This window comes from Coptis chinensis, chromosome 1 (genome assembly GCF_015680905.1).
Source record: "Coptis chinensis isolate HL-2020 chromosome 1, ASM1568090v1, whole genome shotgun sequence".
In the NCBI taxonomy this organism is placed as follows: Eukaryota; Viridiplantae; Streptophyta; class Magnoliopsida; order Ranunculales; family Ranunculaceae; genus Coptis; species Coptis chinensis.
The window spans coordinates 56591950-56618009 of record NC_141456.1 but is presented as its reverse complement, the minus strand read 5'-3'; the positions used below and the strand labels follow the sequence as shown (position 1 = coordinate 56618009).

Below are 26060 nucleotides of genomic sequence, written 5' to 3'. Positions count from 1 at the left end.
TATGATCAAGTTAAAGGTTAAAACTACAGTTTTGGGCTCTTATCAAACCACCCCAAACAGCATTTTGCTTGTCCTCAAGCAAAGATGAGAAATTAATATAAGTGACCAAAATGGAGTTCTATCTACTTCTTCGTTTAGGCCGAGTGCGATTGCATTGACCATATGCAACAAGGCCTTAAACCACTAGGAATTCCCTAGTGGACGAAGTTATAGCCTCGCGGAGAGTTTTCCAAATGAAGGTACTCACAAACTTCATCTATACTACAACGACTAAGAAATAAAACTATTGTTTCCTTATTCATGCTCCAAACTATCTATACATCTCACTAGCTATGAACAAGAATAACCAAGTCAAAAACCTAAGCTAATATATGCATAATAATCAATCATCTATAATAAACATATATACAATGAGTAATACTATGAAATGTCTAGCGTCCATTTTCAAACTCGAATAAGCGTCCTTAAGTAGGTTCTCACAATAATAGTCAAGATACAACACTCTGATTTTTCCACTCAAGTTTCGCTACTCTAGTGCGCAGTGGGCACACTTTACCTTACAACACTACTAAAAATATGGTTTTTTTCCACGGTCAGTTGTGGTGGCAAAAAGCCCAAAATTCGTAGGCAACATGTGTTTTGCCACGAAAAAACTTTTAGCCTCGCTCGAGGCAAAAAAGGGTGTGGAAAGAAGTTTGTTGCCACGACTTTTGCCACCGCTGCAAGAGAGTGAACATTTAGCCGCGACCATGTCGTGGCAAAACATTGTTTTTTATTTGAATTAATTTAATTGTCAAAATAAATTAATTTCTTTTTGTCACAGGCACGACCGCTGCAAAAAGTATTTATTGCCACAAGTCGTGGCAATAAATGTTTCTCCCGCCATTATTTTTGTTTTTTTTGCAATGGCCAAATGGACATTCTTTTTGGGTTTTTTTTTTGCAAACAAATGGCAAGACATTATTTTTTTTTTTTTTTTTGCAACAAATGGCGCAAAGACATTATTTTTGGTTTTTTTTTTTTTTTGCAAATGGCCACGGCAAAACATTACTTTTGGGTTTTTTTTTATAGCAAATGGCCGTGGCAAAAAGTGTTGTATATATAATAATAATAATAATAATAATAATAATAATAATTTGTGTACTAAAACCACATAGAACTATGAATGAGAATCTAAAGTGAAATTTCATTTCACATGGAAGCTACATAAACCAATTCCAATCACTACCAAAAATAAGAGAAATAACAATCCATCTTTCGAGTATTTCGGTATCACACAAACAAAAGTATCAAACTATCTACACAAAAAATTCTTGTGATGAAAATCCAAAATCCAACAGTACGCATACGCAATAGTACCATATTCCGCCTATTAGCGCCAAAATCGCAAAAACTATGAAGTTTTGGAATCAATCATGCATGTACAATAAGCCATCGTTGTACATTTATTTTCTGCGTAAACAAACAACAAGAAAAGTTTAGAAATAACAAGAAAGACATAAACCGAAGACAATAATTAAAGGTTTATCACTCCAACAGTGCTTAGTCATCTACCAAGCTTAGCATATGCTTCATTAGTGTCGACTCTATAAACCAAAATGTTCACTATAAGTTTTGTAGCTATTTCATACCTAAAACCCGAAAGACCAAGGATGATAGCCACTCCCTGCCCTTTTTTTCTCACCTGCCCAAAAGAAAAGGAACAAGTCAAGACCGATCACTACTTGTAACATATCTAGAATTCTAGATTCTAGACAAAACAGAGTAGATGTAGATGCAATTCCATTATTAGAAACTGAATAATACAGATAGATAATATTATAATGTAGCAAACACATGGATTATGACGTAGTTGACAATACCCAATAATCGGCCTTAAACCCCATCAGTTATTCTACTTTAAGTAGTTGAAAACAAGATACTACACAAATAATCACTGCAAATGAAACAAGATACTCTTTTTGCATGCGACTTCCGTAAATGAAAAACAAAAAGGTAATTTATACAAAAAAAAGATCAAACTTCTTCTTTAGCCAAAACACTTTCAAATCGAAACAAAACTTAGGAGGCTACCCAATCTCATTATCAGTCTCTGCATCAATTATAAAGGTGATCATTTCAGTAAAAGAATATATATTACTTTGCTTCTTTGTATTATTGTAAACTATAATAAAACTATTGCTCCATCCCCCCTTTCTTAAAACCAAGATCAACCAGACATTGCAAACAATGCCTACTTATTAATCAGTCTACCCAATAACTTCTCAAATTACCAAAAGTTTTTTTCAATAAGATAGGTCAATTGATGAACAAAACAATAACCGCACTTCAAAGTAAATCCCTCAAAGTTCAATAGCTCAAAGGAATACCTAGACTAGAGAGAGCGAAAGGGTAGTGTGGTCTTTTCCAATCTTTTAACTACTTATAGTTCGAAGTACAGCTTTTGAGGGAAAGTTTTTGCTTTTGGCAAACTTTGACTGATGCTTCCCGGCGAAGATCGCCATTGACTGAGGATGGAAACGTCTTTGGAGCCAGGTGGAACTCCAAATCTATTATCCCCATCCCAAGCTGATGAGGGGATGACAAATCGGGATGAGGCTCAAATCCAGAACCTTAGCTCCACCGGAATGCAAACATGGAGCTCACTTTTTACTAAGAGTAAGAATTCTAAACTTCAGCCTAACCTTACTAAGGTGAATCCATCGTTTTCAGATGGAATTGCTGAGGTTCCAAAAGAAATCATAACTGAAGGAATAGATCATAACTGAAGAAATCACAATGTCATAAGAAATCTATAGATCTATGCCATAAGAGGTCTCCCACAACATTTGGTGTACTCGTTGAACCCTCCCAATCCCCAATAACAAATTATCATACATCATAGTGTGGTGGGGTTTGACATCTTGTAATGGAAAACATGTGGATAGGGACAGCACAACAGATATTATCAATTTAAGTTGGTTGTGGATGGAAGTGGAGTGACATACCTGAAGAATGACTACTTGGAGGAAGGAGATCCACAAGTACTCGAAGTAGTAGATCCGCAAGATCAAGTTTTGGGATCACGAAGTTTAATTTTCTCAGTAGTAAACCGCCAAAATTTAAGTCAAGGCATCACGTATAGATCTGCAGCACTTTCGGCGTCGCGGTGAGGCAATGGATCCAATCCGCACGCACAGCGAAAATCTGAAAATTATAGATTTGTAAGATGCGAAGGGAAGTGAAGCTTTTCAGCCATTCCGCAAAGTCTTCAAACCGTCCCAGCCCCTCCGATCGTTAGATCTTTTAAAACAAGAAGGTGTCGATTTTTCCGGCAGAGACCGCAAGTTTCGAACAAGTAATCCAAAGATCCATGTCGCCCCTCCAAAATATGCATCTTTTCACAAGTACTTTCGTAGTAGATCTGCAGCATCAAGTTTTGGGATCACGTAAGTTTAATTTTCAGTAGTAAACCGCCAAAATTTAAGTCAAGGCATCACGTATAGATCTGCGCACTTTCGGTGCGGTGAGGCAATGGATCCAATCGCACGCACAAAGAAATCTGAAAATTATAGATTTGCAAGATGCGGGCGGAAGTGAAGCTTTTCAGCCATTCCGCAAAGTCTTCAAACCGTCCCAGACCTCCGATCGTTAGATCTTTTAAAACAAGAAGGTGTCGCATTTCTTCCGCAGTAGACCGCAAGTTTCGAACAAGTAATCCAAAGATCCATGTCGCCCTCCAAAATATGCATCTTTTCACAAGTACTGGCGTAGTAGATCTGCGGTGCAGATCGGTTTTGGGATCACGTAAGTTTAATTTTCTGTAGTAAACCGCCAAAATTTAAGTCAAGGCATCACGTATAGATCTCACAGTACTTTCGGCGCAGTGAGGCAATGGATCCAATCGCACGCATAACAAATCTGGAAAATTATAGATTTGCAAGATGCGGCGGAAGTGAAGCTTTTCAGCCATTCCGCAAAAGTCTTCAAACCGTCCCACCTCCGTCGTTAGATCTTTTAAAACAAGAAGGTGTCGTGATTTCTTCCGGCAGACCGCAAGTTTCGAACAAGTAATCCAAAGATCCATGTCGCCCTCCGTAATATGCATCTTTTCACAAGTACCGGGCAGCAGAGATCTGCAGCATCAAGTTTTGGGATCACGAAGTTTAATTTTTCAGAGTAAACCGCCAAAATTTAAGTCAAGGCATCACGTATAGATCTGCAGAAACCTTTTATGCCCAACGCTTTAAGATTTCGATGTGGCTCGAGGTTTCCCAAAGACATCAAAAATCAATTTTCACTCATTAACGCCTTCATCATTCCATACTAAATGTAACCTTGCAAGGTTGGGCTTACCCTTTAGATTCGCTTCCACACAATCTCTAGCACTCGCCACATTTTCAAGATTGAAAATCTTCAACAGCCTTTGAGATGTATTAGTCCATTCAACTCATTCAATTTGCATCCAATCCCTTCCCCACAAAAATTTTCTAATCTCCCGAATAGAAGTTAAATGACTAAGGCCGATGGCATGTATGTTAACACGTTGTCCCTATGGGTATAAATGTGCTCGAAGTTTTGCAATTTCCAGATTTCTCCAGCAACATTGTAATTTTACTACATAAAATCCCCAAGCTTTCTAAACTTTGCAGCTTAGTAATAGAGTTGGGGACAGTTTGTAATAGAGTCGATATAATCTCAAGGTATCTTAGGCGCTTCAACTTACCAATGGAACTTGAACTTCCCCAGTTTCTACCAAAGAAACCCAAAGACACGTAAGCATTTAAAGCTTGAGAGAATATCCTCGATGAGAGATAATTTCGAAGTTAAAAAAGAGTGTCCGTAAGTTTGTATGTTTACGCAAGGATTCTCGAACTCAATTGGCAAATCTTCACCCACTAGAAATAGATGCCGCCACTCCATTTAGGGATGTCTCCTTTAGTTTCCTTTCCCACAATGAAGTACTTTGTTCCTGCAACAGATTGTGCAAGGTCATGAACAAGGTCATGCATTTTCAAAGTCCGAATCTCCCCCAAGTAATCTAGTTTTGCTTCTTGAAAGAACGATCTCCACATCAAATCTTTGACATACGCATTACCTATATATTCTAAGATTTGATTTTCTCCGAACGTGTGAACAGACCCTTGTGCCACCCATAATTGGATCAGTTCTGGCTTTGAAAGTACCCAACCTTTAGGAAATATAGCACAATAGGAAAAGCATTGCCTCAAATGGAATGGCAAATGATTATAGCTTATTCTCAATGCAGGCAAAATCCCAACTTCTTCTAGAGGCAATCTCCAAAGATCACTATCTTTAATACTCGTCCACTCATGTTCCTCAGTCTTAAACCGCATTAAGCTTCCAAGGGCTTTAGCTGCTAGAGGCACTTCCCCACACTTTCTCACAATTCCCTTTCCAATTTCCACAAGGTTCGGCTTTCCTTGCTTTTGATCTGAACCAAATGCCCTTTTCTTGAACAAATCCCAAAGAATCATCTTCCGACAACCTTAATGCCGTTTATATATTGTGAAACGGATCCCATTATAACTGCAACCTTTTCGCTTCTAGTGGTTACAATTATTTTGCTTCCCATTGCACCTCCTAATAACAAATCTTTCAAGTTATTCCATTTCTCACCGCTTTTCATTCCACACATCGCCTAGAACTAGTAAAAATATCTTCCCTTTAAGTTGTTCCCCAAGACGATTGTACGATTTTAAAATCCTCCCCGACACACACCCACAATTTTAAATTAAAAGTACGATTTTAAAACGTAAGAAGTTGGCCAAACACAAGAGAGAACTTATAGAGAAGTGATCAAGCCCTTGAACCTACAGTTAGAGGTTCACAAGTCGAGTTCATTCTCGAGGTACAAGCTTCAAACAGATTTGCGACTCATGCCAGAGAGGATGAAGGTGTGCGTGAATCAAACCGAGATTGAAAAGCAAAATAACATGGAAATAGTTCCACATGTGGCAGCCATTTCCGTAAAATGAACAAGAACTCTTACATGAGGACAAATTTGAGGAGGTCGAACTGAATTTGAGCCATCGGTGGGTTCTCTGAATACGTAAGGAGAAGAAGGAAATTCTGAAGATTCTAAAGAAAAAAGAAAGTTTACTCAATCAAGAGAGGAGAAATTCGGCAGGAGGATAGCTACTCGGTAAGTGAAGAGGAATTGAGAAAGAATATTTTTCGCACCACCTTGATGTCAAGAAGATTCAGAGGTAGCCGGAATGTTAGAATCTCCACCAATAAATGGTATTAGTGTCAAAACTAAACAGCTAATAGAAACCACTGGCCTCTCTAGTCAGACAGGATGGCATAAGGCCAAGAGGAAGTCTAGAAACAAGGCCAAAGGGGCAGCCAAAGTCGAAAAAGATAATAATGAAGAAAAGGAAGAGAATGCAATAGGAGAGAGTATCAATGCCATTGCAAGTACACAACACATGCATAAGAGCAACAGAGTCGGCGAAAAAAGGGACCAAGAGTGGGTCGAATACAACCCCGTAAAAAGGGACCATATCGGGCAGCTTCATGGGCATAAGCTGATGTAAGTATCATATCACCAAAGAATACTAGTAGATACAATCTGAGTAATTATATCTTTGTTGGTAAACCGCACAACAAAACGATATTTGGGTGTCCCGTACTTGTTCTTGTCCCGTTGATAAGACGGATACGAGCCCCCAGAATCCGCCTTTCCAGCTCTCCTTCTCCCCGAACTTAACTTGATAACGCTTTAAAGTAAGCCCCTCGACTTTGTGGGTTTGATGAACACCATGGTTGGGTTTTCGATATGCTCTTTCTTCCGCTGCCGAGAAGAGAATGAGAGGAGAGAAAACCAATACAAGTTGAGTGTAGGAACACCCAGCGTCCCCAATTTCTTATAGCCGATCGTAATAAAACGTAACCATGGCAATTGACCGATATGTGTGGCACAGAATATCTAGAAGTCAAAGACTCTATGACGAGAGTTTTACAAGACCAGTTTTTGTTCCCGAAATGCCCAGTTCGTATCCTGCTGTTCTTGATGTTATTGAAATTGGGTCATCATTTTCTTCATGAAGAAAGCCAAAGAAGTAGCTTAAACGAGATCAAGCGATAGCAGCTTCAAGCACAACCCTGCTCTAGCATCTCTTCCCAATTGAGTAGGAGTACTGAAACTTCAATCCAGAAAAATGGGTTTATTGAGGCTCAGCAGCATCTCACTAGCCATCCAAGATTAAACTCAAGTTTCGGATCGATCATCCTACTACTAAAACGTGACAACCTCGTTTTCACATTTCAACAAAGACACCGTGAGTAGACAATATCTCAAAAGTCAAAACATAGACAAAGACTCAAAAGGCACCAAGAGTCAAAACAAGAAGCACACAGTTGAATACAATCAACCCTTGTAACGATCAAATAGGAACTCTAGCTTGCTCTAGACTTGGACACCAGTGTATATCGGGTTCCTGACTTGAACTCTAAGCAACTACTTAAATACTATTTGGACTCAAAGTTGCAAGTACTTGATATTAAGCTCAAAACCACTTCCAGAACTAACCAAGTTGCCATGAAATCTAAGCTAACTACTTAAACAAATATTTGGACTCAATGGCTTAACAATATGCATCCAGGAAGGTTTTTTAACAGGGTGAAGATAACTACAGGCTCTAAGAGACCAGCTCAGATTATAAAGAAAAAGAACATTCATAGACAAGAAACTAAGCATGTTTACGCATCTACATTGATACCATTTGGGCAAAATTAGCCACCTTTTGCATAAGTCGTGTTTCCATGTCCGCATCTCGCATCCAACTGCCTCTTCATCTCATCTATTTCATGTCGCCTTTGCTCATCTTTCTCTTGTGCTTGCCTCTTAATCTCTTCAATCTCAAGTCGCCTTTCCTCCTCCTTCTTTGTGCTACTTTTTTGCATTTCAGCCAACCGGCTTTCCAAGTCATTCACACGATTTGTCTCAAGATAGTCGGAGCCAAAGTAGCTGGTTGGGGTTACACCTCGTCCCTTCAACCTCACACGTCCATGCCGCTCTGGAGGCATCACTTCCCTATAGATCTCATCTGAGAGAGGTAGTTGTGTCCCATGTTCATCTATACCTGCTAGGTCTTTCATTTTGTGCTTCGTATTCCAAAAAAAAAATTACACACAGGATATTAAATACAGCCGAGTATGATATTTAAACTGAAGCTATTACTAAGATGAAATTGTTACATACAATGTATTCTCTTGATTGATCATCAAGAGCGTCATGCGTTTGTGAACTTGTGTGAGTCCTCACAAAAAGATCTCCTAGGGAAGGGGGTGCTCCAGCCTCCTGACTCTAACCAAATATAAAGAAATTTATTAATTGTTAATCACTAGTCAAATTCAATGCCGCAGTAGGAAAATAAAAATAATAAGCATATGTACCATTATCTCTTCAAACTGGGGAAAACTTATTCTTCCAGCAGCATGCTTCGCTATTTGCTTAGCACGGTTAGCCCTATTACGTTTAGAAATTGCCTATACAAAAAGATCTCCTAGTTAGTATTGTACCCTATAAAAATACTTAAGCTAAACATTACACTTTTTCTTACTTGATGCTCCGGAGTATCCCAAAACTCCATAAGTTGAACCCACTCTTGTTGCGATAGTTGCTCTGGCCTATGGCTTATAATGCTTCTTCATATGTGGCATAGCGGGTATAAAAGTTCCTTTTCCATTTACTCTTTTTGTTTCTGAATTCGTCCCCGGAAATCACAGCCAAAGTGGGCTCCTTCCGGGTCTCATTAAGTTCCCATTTATCCTAAAACGAGAGACAAAAAGATCTACTAAGAAATGAAATAGACAGTTTTTTTAAATTAGTGCAAGTGTGTGCAGATCCAAATGTCCATACCTTAATGTTATCCCATAACCACTCTTTGTCGCCTACATCTTGGAGCTCCCAATTTTTAGTCCAATCAAATCGACGTGACGTTGCCATTAATACTCCAAGAGATTCATAGAACAAGCTTGATGTTTCCGAGGTCCCATTGGTTGTCCGCCTTTTCCATACCAATTCCAACTTTGAGCCATTTGGTTGGTCAAATACCTTAGGAAGGGTAGAAGTGCCCCTTACCCACTTTCCAGCTGTACACAAGCCCAAATCTTCATTAATTAAACATAAGACAATAATGAACTAGAATGTTAGTTTAGTTAAACTTACCGCTCTGGTCACCATTAGGATCCTCTCGAAATCGTTTGACCATTGCACCTGTCTAAATCGTCACATAAAGCAATTCATCAAGTAAATCCATCAAGGAAGACACTAGATAATAACCACTCCCAAAACATAAAAAAAAAAAAAAATAGCACAAAAAACGAGTTTGTTCCCACAAAAAAACAGACAAAAATGAGTTTGTTCCCACAAAAAAAAATAGCACAAAAAACTACATATAATCATCGTCACTGTCATTGTCTTCATCACAATCATTATCAAGGTCTTCATCACAATCACTATCATTGATGAAGTCTTCATCACATTCGACACCGTCAATGATATCTTCATCAATAGTATCCACAACAACTTCTACTCCATCAATCTCACTCCTAGTTCAACCGTTAATGTCGTGTGTGCTGTCAACTATGTTATCCACATCTTGCTGCATGCAAGACGTGTTATCTTCAGTCGACTCAACTATTGAACCCATATCATACAAGTCCCTTGGAAGCATCTTTAACAGAACTCGCCAATTATCATCCAAATTATCTTGGAGATAAAAAACTTGTTCAGCTTGAGATGCTAAAATAAATGGTTCACTCGTAGCTAAGGTTCGTGTAAAGTTCACAGTAGTGAACCCATATTCATCTATTTTCATTCCTACGCGAGTCATAACATCCCACCAATCACACTTGAACAGAAACACTCTATTCTCCTTGCAATAACGCAACTCAACTATGTCATTCAACACACCATAATAACCCACACTACCGGTCACTGGGTTCATGTCTTTCGCGCTCGCAAAGCTTGACGTTTCTGCCGATACAAAAACTCCACTATTATGAGTTTTCCTTCGTGACTCACGAGCTTTTGTGTGAAATCTGTATCCATTTGCAATACAGCCCTTGAAACAAGAAGCAAATCGACTAGGACCATATGCTAAACTCTGAAGTTGCTTGCTGACCAACTCCCCATCCTTTTTCATTTGCTGGACCTATTCAGATAAGGAGAAAAAAATAATGTTGAACTTCAGTAAACATAAGCAATCAGTAGCAAGTAGCTCCAATCAAAAAGAAAGAAGACAAAAAAATGGCTTCTTTTGCAACAAACAACATGGCAGAATATTGGACTTTTATTACAAGGTTTGAGGCTCAGACCTCAGAACACTCTATCTGAAGCAGAATATAAATTGTTGTACATGAGTAATTATTATAAGGTTTGAAATTTTGAATAGCCCTAATAACTTTACCACTATTGATAACACAACTAGATCAAGTAAAGTCATTATAGTAGATCGACATTAGATCAAGATATACTCTGAAGCAAAGAAAAAGAGCTATTACAACTAATTACTCGGTAATGCAGAGAGACATTCTTTGTCTTCCACTCTCCAGGACCCAAAAGAAAAGGAAACAACTAATGTAGGAGGGAGGGGGAGAGAGATTTACTAACATCTGCTTATTTTTTCCTTGTTCTTTGTGTTGGACAGACTAATTACCAATGCTCTAGGAACCTGCAGCTAAATTCCAAATAGAACAAACATCCCTAAATAAGAAACTAAATCTAAACTGTACTGAACATCCTCTAAATATCCCTAAATCAGCTAAACATAAATATAAATAAAACAAGTAGAATCCTTCTTGAGGCATGTTACTAAACAAAGAAATCATATTGCTATCTACAAAACTACTTTGGAAAAAGTAAATAGAGTACATAAACCGATATACATAATCTAACTGCATACAATTAACACTTACTTGGTTTTCAAACCATTTACCAAACCGTTCATTATGAATACGGTTCACATTCCTAGCACTTCCCCGCCGCCCGAGCTCATCCCTAATCACTTGTTTGTGTTTCCTGTACAAAAACATTATTGCATTTACTTACATAGGTTTATAAATAATATTTCTTTTAACTAAAGCACAATTTCAATAAAGTGGACTTACTCAATAAATGGTACCACTTCCTCACAATTGATTAGCACATACAAACGAGCTTGTTCCCACTCATCGTCTGTTAAAGTCCTAAACGTTCCTTTCCCTAAAGCACGACTGTATCCTGAAAAAATAGAAAACCGTCCATCCAATCCAACAACTAGAATTCTTCATTCCTCCCTCGTCCGTTGAACTTAGTCTCCATCCCATCATCTAAGTATCTTGAGCAGAAAGTCAAGCATTCATCGAGAAGATACCCTTCGCAATGGATCCCTCCTCGGTCTACTCTTATTACTTAACATACTTCTTCAAAGTGTACAAGTACCTGAATAAATATAAAAGATGACAAAATTTAAGTTCAAATTTTAACAAAATACAAACAAAAGTAACCATTACTATTATCTTTACTTACTGACCTTTCGATTGGGTACATCCATCGATAGTACACTGGTCCAGCGAGCTTAGCTTGACCAGCTAAATGAATAGGCAAGTGCACCATAACATCAAAAAATGATGGAGGAAATATCATTTCCATTTTGCATAGTGTGACAGCAATCTGGTACTCAAGACGTTCCAACTCTGCAACCCATAATACTTTTGAACACAACTGCTTGTAGAAATTAGAGAGTTCAACAAGAACTAATGTAACTTCCTTAGGTAAGATTCCACGTATTGCAACTGGAAGCAGTTGCTGCACTAGAACATGCCAATCATGGCTTTTTAGGCCAGGTATTTTGCATTCTTTCACCTGAACATGACGCGATATATTTGATGAAAAATTATCCGGAACTTTAATACCTTTCAAGAATTGACAAAGCTTCCTCCTCTTCCAAGGACAAGGTAAAGGGAGCAGGGGGGATATAGTATTTGTTACCCTCTTTAGCTATCGGATGAAGTGACTTTCGCATACCCATTAACACCAAATCTTGTCTTGACTTCAGGTTATCCTTTGATTTCTTCTCTAAATTCAGCAGTGTCCCAAGCCAACTTTCACCGTTGTTCTTTTCAATGTGCATGACATCTAGATTATGGAGTAAACAAAGGTATTTCCAATATGGGAGCTCAAAAAATACACTAATCTTCTTCCAATTGTGTGGCAAAGAATTATCCTCTCGACTTCTCTTTTGTCCAATAACCTTATCACTATTCACCTTACCAAATGTGATTTGGTCGAATCCATCTAATTGAGCAAGTACATCACTTCCAGTAAAGGGGCTTGGGGCAACTCCCATTTCTGTCTTGTTATCAAAAGAACTCTTATTCTTTCGATATTTATGATCAAGTGGCAGGAATTTACGACTTCCCATATAACAGAACTTTTTCCCATTTTGCAACCATTTTGAGCAAGTCTTCTCATGGCAAGAGGGACAGTCAAGTTGTCCTTTAGTGCTCCATCCGGACAAATTAGCAAATGCTGGGAAGTCATTAATAGTCCACAAAACAGCTGCATGCATTTTAAAATTCTGTTTTGAAGAGGCATCATACGTCTCAACTCCCTTCTCCCACAACTCCTTTAACTCATCAATCAATGGCTGCAAGTACACGTCAATGTTATTTCCGGGACTGCTAGTAGGGCCAGGAATTAGCAATGACATGATGAGAAAAGGTTGTTTCATACACATCCAAGGCGGCAGATTATACGGAACTAGAATAACGGGCCAAGTGCTATGAATAGAACTAAGACTACCAAAAGGATTGAAGCCATCACTAGCCATTCCGAGTCTGACATTGCGAGATTCTAAACCAAATGAAGGATATCTTTGGTCTAAGCTTTTCCATTCCTTGAGTCACCGGATGCCTCAAAGCACCATCTTTCGTACGATCATCAGCATGCCATCTCATATCTTTAGAAGTTTTTGAGCACATAAATAATCTTTGGAGTCTTGGTTTTATAGGAAAGTATCGCAAAACCTTAGCAGCCTTTTTCTTAGGTTTTGCAGATGAACTAACTCTATTTTCTGTACACTCCGAAGTCGTGATCCATCTTGACTCACCACATACATCACAGTTATCCTTGTCCATAATTGGTTTATTATCCTTCCAATACAACATACAATCATTAAGACATGCGTCTATCTTAATGCACTCCATCCCAAGATCCCGAAGTTGTTTTTTTGATTCATAATGATTCTTGGGCATATTGATGTCATTTGGAAGTGAATCATTTAATACCTCAAGCAACATGTCAAACGAATGATTACTCCAGCCGTTAAGACACTTTACATGAAGCAATCGTACTAGAAAAGACAATTTTGAACTCTTAGTACAGCAACATGAAGCAAACTCGATAAATTTCTCACAACCAAGTATATACTTACGACAGCATCTTCCTAGAGTCGGATCCATCCAACTTTTATCCATTTAAAAACTGAACTACAACTACATAAAAAAAAAAAATCTTGTTCAAAGAAGAATATCATATCCTACATCAAGTTCAAAAATTAATATATTCACTAACATATCCTAACATAACATAGGAGAACCAATAAAAAAAAGACTGTGACAAGGCCATATTAACTATCCAAATGTGGGATTTACCACCAAATATTGGTCTCACATAATTGAAGAAAGCAATAGCCATGAAAACATAACTAGAACTCAATCTAGGAAAAGCTAAAGCTTTAAATTTGAAAAGTCGATCTTTTTATCCAAAAATAACATAAATTGGATTAAAACCTCATATATATATACAATATTCTAACAATAGAAAAGTCGAATCAATTGATCAAATATTCTTACGATATTTTAGATTTAAATAAAATAATGAAGTGCTTGACTTAGTCACCGATTGTTGAAGGGGAGCGGAGCCAGATCGCCTAACTTGAGAAGCTCCCACTTTGAGAGCCCACGAGCTTATATATATACTAGTAATTTTACTAATTAATGAAGTCTTGAAAGTAACAAATGCTAGTTATCATACTTGATTTTTTTCTTGTGTGTTCTCAAAGTAATTAATAAAGGATTAATAAATCAAATGTTTGATAACAAAGTTACAAATGATTCTAACCAAAAAAACAAAATTACGGAAGGATTGAAAAAGAAGTAGAATTAGGAGAAAGGACAAAACATAATTAGCTATTGAGTTGGTCAGAAACCGAGAAAAATAAGTTATACTACACTAGTGCTACTATGAGATGGGGAGTATAGTATAGTGGTACATGTCTTCTTCCTTAAACCTTCTTCACACTTCAGAGACCCAAAAATTTCATGAACGACAACATCTCGACAAAAACCCATTTCATCAATTATGAGAAACAAAACTCGCTAGTTCGATAAAATCGTCATATTCTCATCTCTTCCAAATTTTTTTTTGTTTTTGGATTTTGATTAATTCATCTACAATATTTTGATTTAAAGTTGAGAATCTATTAAAGTTCTTCAAATTAGTGAATGGTTTGTATAGATAATTAGATTCGTGTTTTACTCTAGCAGAAAACTCATCTAAATGGATGATTAGAAATGAATTAACTGATTCTTTAGTGCAAAGAGCAGTTCTTTAAATCCAAAACGCGGAGAAGGAGGATTACCTGAAGGTAAAATAAGTAATGGAGAAGGAGGCAGAAGTAGTGAAGAACAAGAAGGCAACCGGTGAATAAGAAGCAGCAACTGGCGGTGAAGAAGAAGGCACTGGTGCGGCAGCCGGTTCAAAGTATTTGGGTTTTTTCGGTTTCTTCTTTCTTCGATCTTTTTGTTATTTGATTCAACTACCAAAAAATAAACGAGTGAAAGAACCGCAGGAATGCTAATTATTTATATTTTCTATTTTCTATTTTTTCTATTTTCTATTTTCTGCGGTTTTTCTATTTTCTGATTTTTTTTTTAATGAAAATAATTATTTAATGTTTTAGATAGCCTTTTTGCAGCCATCGACGTCAAACACTTAATTAAAGCCACGCCAAAAAAATTTGTTCATACTCTAAAAGGTCCGACTTAAAGCCACGACCACATTGAAACGGTTGCAAAAAATGCACCTTTTGCAACAAAAGGATAATCACGAGGCAAAAAGGTACTTCTTGCCACATATTTAGTTTGTCGTGGCAACAAGTAAGATATAGCCACCAAACCCCTAGCCGCGGCAATATGTCCGAGGCTAAAAGTCACTTTTTTGGTGCAATCTCAATGACAACAAGGAAGCCGGAGTCGATCAAACACATCTGCCACTGACTATCACACTAACTTATTCCTAATTGAGCTAGAGGTCTTTATTAGGTGTTGCGGGGATTAGGAGATGGTTTAAGAAGGAAGGAAATGGATATTCAAAAAGGACAAGTCTGAGATAATAGAGTTTTCATATTATGTAACTTAGAGAAAACCTTGTTATTTTCTTTTGCTTCTATACTTTGTTTCCATCCTTAGCCATATTTTTCTTTTTCTTTTCTATCTTTTTTTTTTTCTTTGGCTTTTGACTCCCTTTTATTCTATTTTTGGAGTTTTTATTTTATTTTTATTTTTATTTTTCTTTCCTTGGATGGAAACTTCTTTTCTTTATTTTCTGAAGCAATTAACTAACTTTTGTTTACACAGGTTTTTCTCTTCTTCTTTCTTCCTCATTCTATTCTCAGACTTATTCTAAATTGGGTGGGATGATTTTTTTTATTTTTTATTTTTTATTTTTTTTATTTTGTTTTGTTTTTGTAACAGGGTAAAGGATTTGTGGTTTATGGAAGGCTAAAGAAAGGCTCGAGAGGGCTTAATTAGCGGAAAATAATTCATAGGCTTGAATTTCTGCTATATCGATCCAAAGAGGGCCTAAATTCTCGCTTTTAGGATATGGCATAGTGATCAAGCAAGTGGACGTGTGATATATCTATCCCGGATTTTACTTCTCCCTTGTGTCATTTCTCAAATGTTTCCCCATATAAGGCTTTTAGGCTATATTTTTCACAGGATTTGTAGAATAAGTACTCTAGCCTAGATTTCAAAACTTATCATCGCTAACAATCATAGATACTCATGTAATATATTTATAGATAGATGCAAAGATTATTACCTATATATTAACCTAAGTTTCTAACAATTATTCTGATGCAACAACTACGTGAGACTTCTAGATTGTTAAGAGCATGGAGAAAGAAACAATACCAATATTCCTAAGTGTATAGCATAACTTATTTATTTATATTTTTGAATTTTTGAAATTTTAACTAGAAACAAATGCATATTATACATATCTATATCCTAACAAATGCCTTAATTACACGCGTTTTCTATGCCCCCCCAACAAAAAGCATGCTTTGTCCTCAAAGCAATTAAATAAAGAGGGTAGGAAAAATACCATTGAAGCTGCGGAAATTCGTGAACATCCAGAAAACAAGGTTAGAACGCATGCTAATATAGGAAATAAAACCCATTACACAACTCTATACGAAGTTCTACCCATTATGGGGTTAACAAGAATGAAATTGCTTGGGGACATAAGCGGACACTAACTAGAATGAAACTTACCTTATCCCCGCGATTACTCATCATCTTACTCATCCTCTTCTTCCATAAAGAAGTGAGGTTCCCTTTGCGTCTGCCATGCCATGATAATTTGCCAGGCTTCCCGCCATTTATCATCTATTATTGCTAACCTATTAAGAGCCACTTGGTTTGACGGGGTGTAGGGTGCAACTAGATGAGGTTGTATCCTCCACCCTTGCCAAGTCATTGCACGGAAAGATCGAATAATACTATTGGTGGGTCGTACAGTGTCGACCGTATTCCAATCCGTGAAGCGTGTACAAAAAACAGGAAAGAAACATAGCATAATACGAGAAACTAGAATGGGCATAAGAAGGTACTTATGCCTCATGCTATGGGATCGAGCTAAACTAGACATCAAGGTTCGGGGAAGGTCATGACACATACGTCCCGTGGCTAGAGCAAGGAAGACGCTGCAAGTGGCATCATTCACAGAAGAAAAACGCCATTCCCCTAAAATGTTTAGCATGATCCAAAACATAACAGTTCCTATGTTCATGGACAGGCTACCAAAGGCGACGTTATATTCCCCTTGGTCCTCGATATGGAAAATGCCCGCCCCATACGACTCATGCAAAAACTCATAAGTGTAGACATACATATTATCTACCCAATAGCACCATGGGTCTTGTATTTCAGTGGGCATAGCAAGTCCAAGAACAAATGCTAGCAAGAACCTGGTAATTTCCATTGGTTCATTATCAATGTTGATGGAGAACACTTGTTCTCCATCTGGTCTTTCAAAGAAAATGCAGTTATCGTAAAAATAAGATGCTAGAGTCGGAGAATAAAGTACATCAGATCTTACCATAAGCGGCTCCCAGCCAACGAATGTGATCGCTTCGCGAAACCAAGCACCATAAGTAGTGCTTTGGAACAAATCTTCAAAGACTGTTCCGGTATCAATGTTGGAGATGTCATCTTTGTAAATTTATTAATGTTGGGAATAATGTTATCGAAAGACTGTTCCGCTTCGAAAGACTTTATGAAATTCTAATTAATGTTAAAATGAATTAATGGTAAAATGAATAGCTTTACCTACGAAATAAAGCGATGAACTCTAAACGCAAGTAAAACTAAACTTCATCTTATCGGTCTATATTTATCAAAGATTCTACTCTCAAGTCTATGAGATATAGTGGAGTAGAGTGATTCGTTCCACTCCTAGTCCTTCCACATGCTGTGTTCTCACGTGTTCGTACTCTCTACTTAAAGTCTAACGAGAGATTTACGAAAAAGGCAACTAGACTACGATGCGACTACCCACGAATTGCAACTAGTCGATGATGGGAATAACTAAGGGAATGCTACGTTGATTCGATGATAAGGAGTTAGAGGGGAATTGATTCCACCTTAACTCGACTTAATCCTATTAACTACAAATCGTCGTAATCTGAATTGAATCGCCCGCAAATAATTGGTTCTTCCTAATCCCTAATTACACATGGCATTTCTACCAATTAATAACTAGCATGTGAACGATTAAACCCATTCTCATGGTGAACTAAACATTTCTAGAGTGGAAAGGAAATTACGACGAATCTATGTTAATCGGAATCAAGCTTTCATCAAGGCTTCTCAACCCCCTCTAATGGAGGTTTAGCCGAGAATCATTACGCAATCATTTTCGATTACTTTTAAACTAAACATGATATAAAGAATTGAAATTTACTTAATTAAACAATAATGAAATCTAATTTAATGACTCAAATGAAATAAGGATATGAATTGAAATTAGATCTAGAAATGGAAATGACAAAATCGAAATTGATAAAAATACTACTTTATTGATCTAATCAAAATGAAGAACAAGATTCAAAGGTTTAATCTAATACAATAATTGAAATGGAACTAAACTTAATTAATCTACATGAAAAACTAGATCTAGAAGCTATTTTAATGGCTACTTTCTATTCTAAGCTACCTTTATTTTCTAACCTAAAAATCTACTATTCTCTACTAAAAAATCTACCATTAACAAAGAGCTAAGCTTTTGTTTTTATACATTCAGATCCAAAAATCATGCATGGGCTTGGAGCCATGTTTTGGGCCAGAGAATTAGGCCCAAAACCCAAATCTTTCAGTCTAGAAAGGCCTCTTCAGTTGCAGTTGGCTTCAACAGACTTTCTGTCCACTTCTGCTCCTCTGATTGGGTCAAAGCTTAGACCATTGGAAAGCTCTTTCCGAGCCGGTCGTTTTGACATAAGGTAGGCCCCATTCCGAGGTCTGAGTCCAAAGATATGTCCTTTGGAAGTTCTCACGACTTTGTGTCTTGTTTTACGCCGACGCGACTTTTCAGCTTTTGACCGGCTTTTTAGAAAGGCTTTGTCTTCTCCGAAACTTGGCCTTTAATCACGAACTCCTTAGTAACCGACCTTTGCTCCTTTATCTCGCTAAAGTGGCACATTTCTGCACATAATGGACTTTGAAGCCCGAAATGCATAAAACACGTGTCAGTGTTAACTCTTAATTATTACTCACATAATTGGTCTAAAAGTATGACTGTTAAAGGGTTAAAACTATAGTTTTGGGCTCTTATCACATACCACACACAGCACCTGAAATGATGGGCGCAGAAAAAGAGACTCCTTTCTCTGACTTTTATAAAGCCTTGAGCGATAGCCCTAAATCTTGCATCGTTCTTGCAGACCCAGTGGGGGATTTCCGAATCCCCCCAAATATATTTAATTTGTTGCCCATTTTTCATGGTTTAGACCATGAAAAACCTTATCAGCACATGCGTAGGATTGAACAAGTCCTTACAACATTCCACCATCCTACGGTGGGTGCTGAACAAATTAAACTGAGGGTATTTCCCTCCACTTTAGCCGATAAGGCAGCGTCTTGGTTAACTACCCAAGCGCCTAATTCTGTGGACTCGTGGGCTAAACTTGTTCAACTATTTATGGAACATTTTTACCCACCCCTGAAGACAGATGAAATGATTTCCAAGATTCATTTCTTTCGACAGAATCCTCATGAATCATTTTCTGAGGCTTGGAATCGTTTCACCGATCTGGTTATAGAGTGTCCACACCACAATCTTGCGAAAGACATGTTAGTTCGTGCCTTTTTCAAAGGATTTCTACATCACCATAAAGAAGTCCTAGACATAATGAATGGGGGTAGTTTCCTAAGTAAAGGAGCCTCGGAGGCTTATAAATTTTTAGAAGACCAAACTAAGCGTAACAACAACTGGGGGGGCTAGTGATGATATCCCCCGCTCTGCTAGTTCGTCTTCCACAGTTAAAGCTGCTGGTATGTTTGAGATGAAACCCGATCCTGAGTTAAAAACTTTAATCGAATCTCTCACTAAAAAGGTAGAGGCTATTTCTGTTCAACAAAAGCCTACCCCCATCATGAATGTCAATTCCAATCCATGTAATTTATGTTTGAGTCCTGAGCATCCCGACTTTTACTGTCCTCTAGCCTATGAACATGCTTGTTCCATTAATAGTGAGCGTAACGCCCCTTGGAGGCAAAATCCCAACTTCAGTTGGAGAAATAATCAACAAGTCACACCTCTAGGGTATAATAATCAAAATGTTAGGCCAGCGCCTAATTACAACCAAGCTCCCCAGAGACAAGGACAAGGAGAAGGACAAGGACAAGGTCATTATAATAATTATAACAATAATAATTATAATGTTAATAGAGGCATTATTCCGGTAAATAATAACTATCACAACCCACCTGTTAATAATCAACGTGCGATAGTTCTAGTAACACCACCCGTGACCACTACACCCACACAACCGGTTCGTTTTGACACCTTCATACAAGTGAGCCAACAACTTTTCCAAACCATGGCTCAATCTAACGAACAGCTTTTACAATCCATTATTAATTTAAGCCAACAATTAACCCAAGATAAAACCCAATCCAAAGGTGTGTTTCCAAGTCAAGCGATACCTAATCCTAAAACAAAAAACACAGCCTTTGAGGTAAACGGTAATACTAGTAATAAAAATGAAAACGTTGGTGAGCTAAATGCTATCACCACTCTCCGTTCAGGTAGAGTAGTTGATGACAAAGTAACTATGCCTGTAGTTACCCCACCAGTAGTCCCTACACAAGATATTTTACTAAATACCGAAGTAGTAACTGAAGATCTTACCCTGGTAGAGGTACCAGTTAAACCACAACCAAAGAAATAGAAAGCCAAGGTGAACCACCCTGTTGATCCATATGCAAAATATAGAGAGAAACCACCGTTTCCCCAAAGATTAACTATGTTGACCAAGGATACAAATTATGAAGAGATTAGGGATGTTTTTAAAAATCTGACGATAAACCTTCCTTTTCTCGAAGCTATTAAAAAGCTACCACACCATGCTAAGTTTCTTAAAGAGTTGTGTACTACTAGGCGTAAGACAAATATACCAAGAGACGCCTTCTTAACTGAACAATTCCCAACTCTATCTGAACATAACGGAATTGTTAAGTACAAGGACCCTGGTCGTCCTACTGTATAATGCACCTTAGGAGATTCCCACATGACGACCGCATTATTAGACCTGGGGGCGAGTGTTAACTTACTCCCATATTATCTATACAAATAAATAGGTCTACAAGAGATGCAACCCACTAAAATGAAGTTGCAATTAGCTGATCGGTCTATTAAGTATCCTAAGGGTGTGGTTGAAAACGTGCTGGTTAAAGTCCAAAATTTTTACTACCCAGCCGACTTCGTTATCTTCGACACAAAAGTCATTAACGACTCTGTACCTATCATTTTAGGGCGTCCCTTCTTGGCTACTGCCAACGCGCTCATAAACTGTCGCTATGATTTGATGTCCATGTCTTTTGGCCATCTTTCTGTTGACGTAAATGTTTTTAAACCGACGGAGCAGTTTTCAGATATGACTGTCGATGGAGAGATTAGCATGATCGAGATCTTAGCTCAAGATTATTTCAAAAACATGTTTCCTGAGGATCCAATGCACAAAATTCTTTCCTTCGGAAATTCCAACTTTAACAATGACTTCCTGGTAGTAGAGGAAATAGAGGAAAATTTCTTTAAACTTTTCTGCACCTCTTCTTTACCACTTCGCGAGTCCCCCCTTGTCAACAACCATTCATCCCTTGACGCTATGACGGAAGATGAATTTTTTAATCTCTACCCTAGTGATCCTTTTGACTCACCTATTGAGGAATGTCTTGCATATATCAAGACTTCTAATGATATGGACTTGAGAGCTCTAGCCGAGAACCATTCACCCACATCATATCATTCACCTTCTATCACTAATATTCCCCACCCTCCACCTTTTCAAAGGAAGCTAGAGTTTGCACTGGACCCTCTTGTTTCTCCTGTGCTTTATGAATTTCTAAATTCTCCTAAAATAGAAATAATGCCCAATGGAAAGGCACTTGACACTTTCATTTTCAGAATTGAGACAGTTCCTACCTACACCACGAATGAGTCTTGTGCTAAACCTACATTCTCATTTTTTCCACTCTTTCCTTCTAAAAATTATTCATATCCACCATATCTTCCATAACCATTCAATTTTTCACACTCATTCACTAGGACAACCTCTCGTTCAAAGATGAAGAAGAAGGTGCATGCTCGAGTACGTTATAGGTCTTTTCGACTTCGCTTTCATTTCACTAAGTTGCATCGTAGGAAATCTTGGTGCTTCATTATGTTTGGATATATTTTCTGTGATATTTATTTATGGAACGATCCACAACTATTTTGGTTGTTGATATATGATAAACTGTATGTTCATACATATGTTATCGATAAAGTCTCGAGAATCTGACTATAAACGACTCATTTTATTGTTTGGGGTACTTCCTTTCACTTCCATATATTGGTAAGTGCACCATTCAGGTAATCGGGCCCTCCCTATGGAGTGTGTGGTTGTAACTATCGAATCCTAAGTCCACGTTTAACATAATTCACGGTTTTCGCTCACACATGTTTTCTCAGTTTTTGAGTCATGTTTCTTTATGGTGTGAATTATGTCTTTATTGCTTATTGTTTTTCTTTATATTAATCCATATGTATAAAAAGAGAAAAAAAAAATTAAATCACAAACATAATAATCTAGGAAGTCTCGGGAATCTGACGTTAAAAGACCCACTGTAAAACAAATTTTCTAAAACTGTTGTAAAAAATTTGTTTAGGGGTGGGGTGTTCGTGTTTTCGTCCTGAAATATTTAACTTTCCATTTATGTTACTTAGGCCATTTAATTGTATTTTGATTTGGGTTGACATAATCTATGAATTTAGATTTCATTAGTTCGCATAACTTACGTTATACATGCACTTCGAGGCATTTTGCATTTTCTTATATGTCACCCATGGTCAGAATAGAGTGTTTTATAGATCATTGGATTGGAAATTCTCTCCTGATCATTTTCATATCTCATTCGCAAAAATCGGACCGGTAACAAAGCGGCAAATTTAGTTTGAAGTTGAGCTAAAACTCGACAAAAATCGGAAAATCATATTAGGCTTGGGCCCAAACTTCGCTACAGACTCTCAAAGCGCTGCGCTCGCTATACCTTCAAACCATCAGTTCGCGATCTTCACCTTCAAACCGCCATTAACAAAAACAAAGCTTTAAACCCTAACATAAAACTAAAAATAAAGAGAAAATCTAAATTCACCCACGCCCAAAGTTCAAACCCACCCCAAATCTTCTCCTACCTACCCCCACTGCCACTTCCACCAATTTAAACAACCGAAAACCACTAAAAATTCAAAAATTTGGAGCTACCGCACCTCCACCACGCCACCACCATCGTTTTTCTAGTGAGGTTGTTTCTCTTTGCTTCCTACACCTTCTATCAAACCTCAAATCAGATCAAAACTCCAATGGCTCAACGACGTCGAATTTTGCCAGAGCACGCGTTTACTGCTGACCACTTCGCACCATTTTACGGTGACGAGATGGTTAGTAGAGACTGGAGTAGTTTGTGGTACTCGACTGATGATTTTTACCATGAAGATTTGGTCCGACAGTTTTACAACACGAGAGAGTTGGATGGGAGGAGAATTTTTGTTCAGGTGGATGGGAGGAGGCGAGAAGTATCTACGGAGTTGTTGGTCGAGATTTTGGTCATTCCGCATAGACGCCATCTCGATGCCACATTGCAGGAGTCCCTATTTACTGGGGTCGAGCCGTTGATGAACGCGACTATTTTCGAAAGCAACTACAATGCGAGCTCGCATTGTGTTCACCAGTCGTCCCTCAGAACCAACCAGCTGGTTGTAGCTCAGTGGATTGGTAGGAATGTCATAGGGAAGGAGAAAGTCAGCGACATCGGTCTGAACTGCCTCCACGTTCTATGGATACTCCAGGAGCAGAAGTATGAGTTCTGTATTTTGGAGATTTTGTGTAACATGATTAGGGGAGTTGGAAAGAGTATTGCACCTCTCCCTGTTTTGATAACAAAGATCATGATGACCTTCAATGTAACTCCGACGTCTGATAGGATTTGCCTGAACCAACACCGAAATCCTCGTATTTGTACGGAATGTATCCAACGAGTTTGGAGGTTGTCTGAGGATAGGGTAGTCGAAAGGATTGACTCGGAGAACGAGAATGACTCGGAGAATGAGGATGACATGTCATGTTTTGATGCCGATGCCTTGGAGAGGTGTAGGTCAGATGCAGAAAGCATGGTTGTGATTCATCGTGGCATGTGTTCTCTCAATACTATTTACGAAGACCTCCGGACTCGGCAGGCTACTATGCATCATAACTTCGAGAGTCGTACCCAGCATGAGGATGACCGGTGGGAACAGACGAGGGCTGAGCTGGAATCTCAGTGCCAATTCCACTCCGATATGCTTGCACACTTCCCACCCCATGGGAGTTCTTCTGAGGATACAGCTGTGAGGCACGAGCGTCGTCGCTGAAAGACGAAGGGCAATGACCCATCGAGAGCTCAGGAGCCATCTCCTGAGCGTGTGCCATCCACTACAAGTAGCAGACGTGTTTAGGGATTGTATAGGTTGATGATATTTTATTTGTAGTTTTAATGGTTTTTATTTCCTTTCGATGTAAAGTTTATGAATTCCGTAGTTAAATTTGAATTTTGTATTGAAAAGTTGTTTGAATGCCAATATTAATATAATGTGGTTCTTTTCAAATTGTGTGTGGTTGTTATTATGGATCCCACCTTCCCAAATTGTTTGGGGGTGGTTATTATTTATTCTACCATGATTTGTATATGATCATCAAGTTTAGAAGTTGTTTTGGAGTAGGGGTTGAAAATATTGCCGATATGGGCATATCTATGAATAGATATTGGATAGGATGAAATCTAGAGAAGTTAGGCAGTTTCTATCCTAAATTCAACCTAAAAGATATTAGGGTTGTTTTAGAATCAAGAATATGATTTGTTTTCGTTTTCGGGTTGGGAAATTTTATTATTTCCAGAAAATTGCTTTAACGCTTTTTGGCAACTTCCCGATTCGTTTTAACAATTTAAAACCTATAAAAAATTCATTCATTCTACACTCACAACCCACACTACTACTCACATCCATCTCTCACCTTACACTCCCACGTTTCCCATTTGTTCTTCACCATTTTCACAACTCAGCAGCTCGGAGCGCACTTGCCCCCCTTTGAGCGCTTTTTGCGCCTTTAAGCATTTGTCGAAATTCTAGTCGAGCGCTGCTTCTGCATTAAAGCGCAAAGCGCGCTTTAGAGTCTTGTAACTCAAAATCATCGCGCTTTGGCTTTTCTTCACGTGAAAGCCTCGCTACTGCGACCTCCGTATACACAAAAATTTCCAGTTTTCTGCGGGTTGTTCTCGGATCATTTGCAGTTGTTCCAGAGCGTAGTTTTGAGATGACATCTCCAATGATAATACAGGAACAGTCTTTCAAAGATTTGTTCCAAAGCACCACTTATGGTGCTTGGTTTCGCGACGTGATCACACACGTAGGCTGGGAACCGCTAATGGTAAGACCTAATGAACTTTATTCTTCAACACTTGCATATTATTTCTATGATAATTGCATGTTCTTTGAGAGACCAGATGGATCAACATTGACAATGAACCAATGGAAATTACCAGGTTTTTGCTAGCATTTGTTCTTGGACTTGCTATGCCAGCTGAAATACAAGACCCATGGTGCTATTGGGTAGATAATATGTATGTCTACACATACGAGTTTTTGCATGAGGCTTATGGGGCAGGCATTTTCTATATCAAGGACCAAGGGGAATATAACGTTGCCTTTGGTAGCCTATCCATGAACATAGGAACTGTTATGTTTTGGATCATGCTAAACATTTTAGGGGAATGGCGTTTTTCTTCTGTGAATGATGCCACTTGCAGCGTCTTTCTTGCTTTAGCCACGAGATGTATATTCTATGACCTTCCCAGAACCTTGATGTCTAGTTTAGCATGAGTGTCACACCCCGAATTTCGACAGAATTTGGAAAAACATTATTTGTTCCCGACTCTTCGATCTCCGAGGTGTGACGCACTCTCCACTTCCAAAAAACCCATAAACAGTT

General features: G+C 38.1%; 2 protein-coding genes and 1 long non-coding RNA gene across 3 annotated transcripts in view; all 3 read right to left on the bottom strand.

The window, feature by feature from the left end:
* Nucleotides 1–26060, bottom strand: part of LOC147524637 (uncharacterized) — a 50489-nt gene that overhangs the window by 17468 nt on the left and 6961 nt on the right. The gene's annotated exons all lie outside the window — the stretch shown is intronic.
* LOC147524639 (uncharacterized) lies at nucleotides 7738–8629 on the bottom strand. The gene is made up of 4 exons (XM_086557705.1): nucleotides 8568–8629; nucleotides 8401–8493; nucleotides 8207–8311; nucleotides 7738–8109 (listed from the first exon to the last, which is right to left on the bottom strand). Exons 1-4 carry the CDS (start codon nucleotides 8595–8597, stop codon nucleotides 7738–7740), a joined length of 600 nt encoding a protein of 199 aa, XP_086413831.1. The 5' UTR covers nucleotides 8598–8629.
* Nucleotides 11398–13467, bottom strand: LOC147524638 (uncharacterized). Its single transcript, XM_086557693.1, is given in 5 exon segments — nucleotides 11398–11431; nucleotides 11523–11822; nucleotides 11905–12227; nucleotides 12297–12894; nucleotides 12896–13467. Coding segments are annotated over 5 exon segments (1827 nt in total).

What these genes read in the sequence shown, in the direction of transcription:
- LOC147524639 (XM_086557705.1), bottom strand. Translation starts at nt 8,597, where the DNA reads ATGGAGTTTTGGGATACTCCGGAGCATCAA. An exon ending in CCCAGTTTGAAGAGATAATG is followed by an intron (nt 8,312 to 8,400) that starts GTACATATGCTT and finishes ATATTTGGTTAG; the next exon opens with AGTCAGGAGGCTGGAGCACC. An exon ending in ATCAATCAAGAGAATACATT is followed by an intron (nt 8,110 to 8,206) that starts GTATGTAACAAT and finishes TGGAATACGAAG; the next exon opens with CACAAAATGAAAGACCTAGC.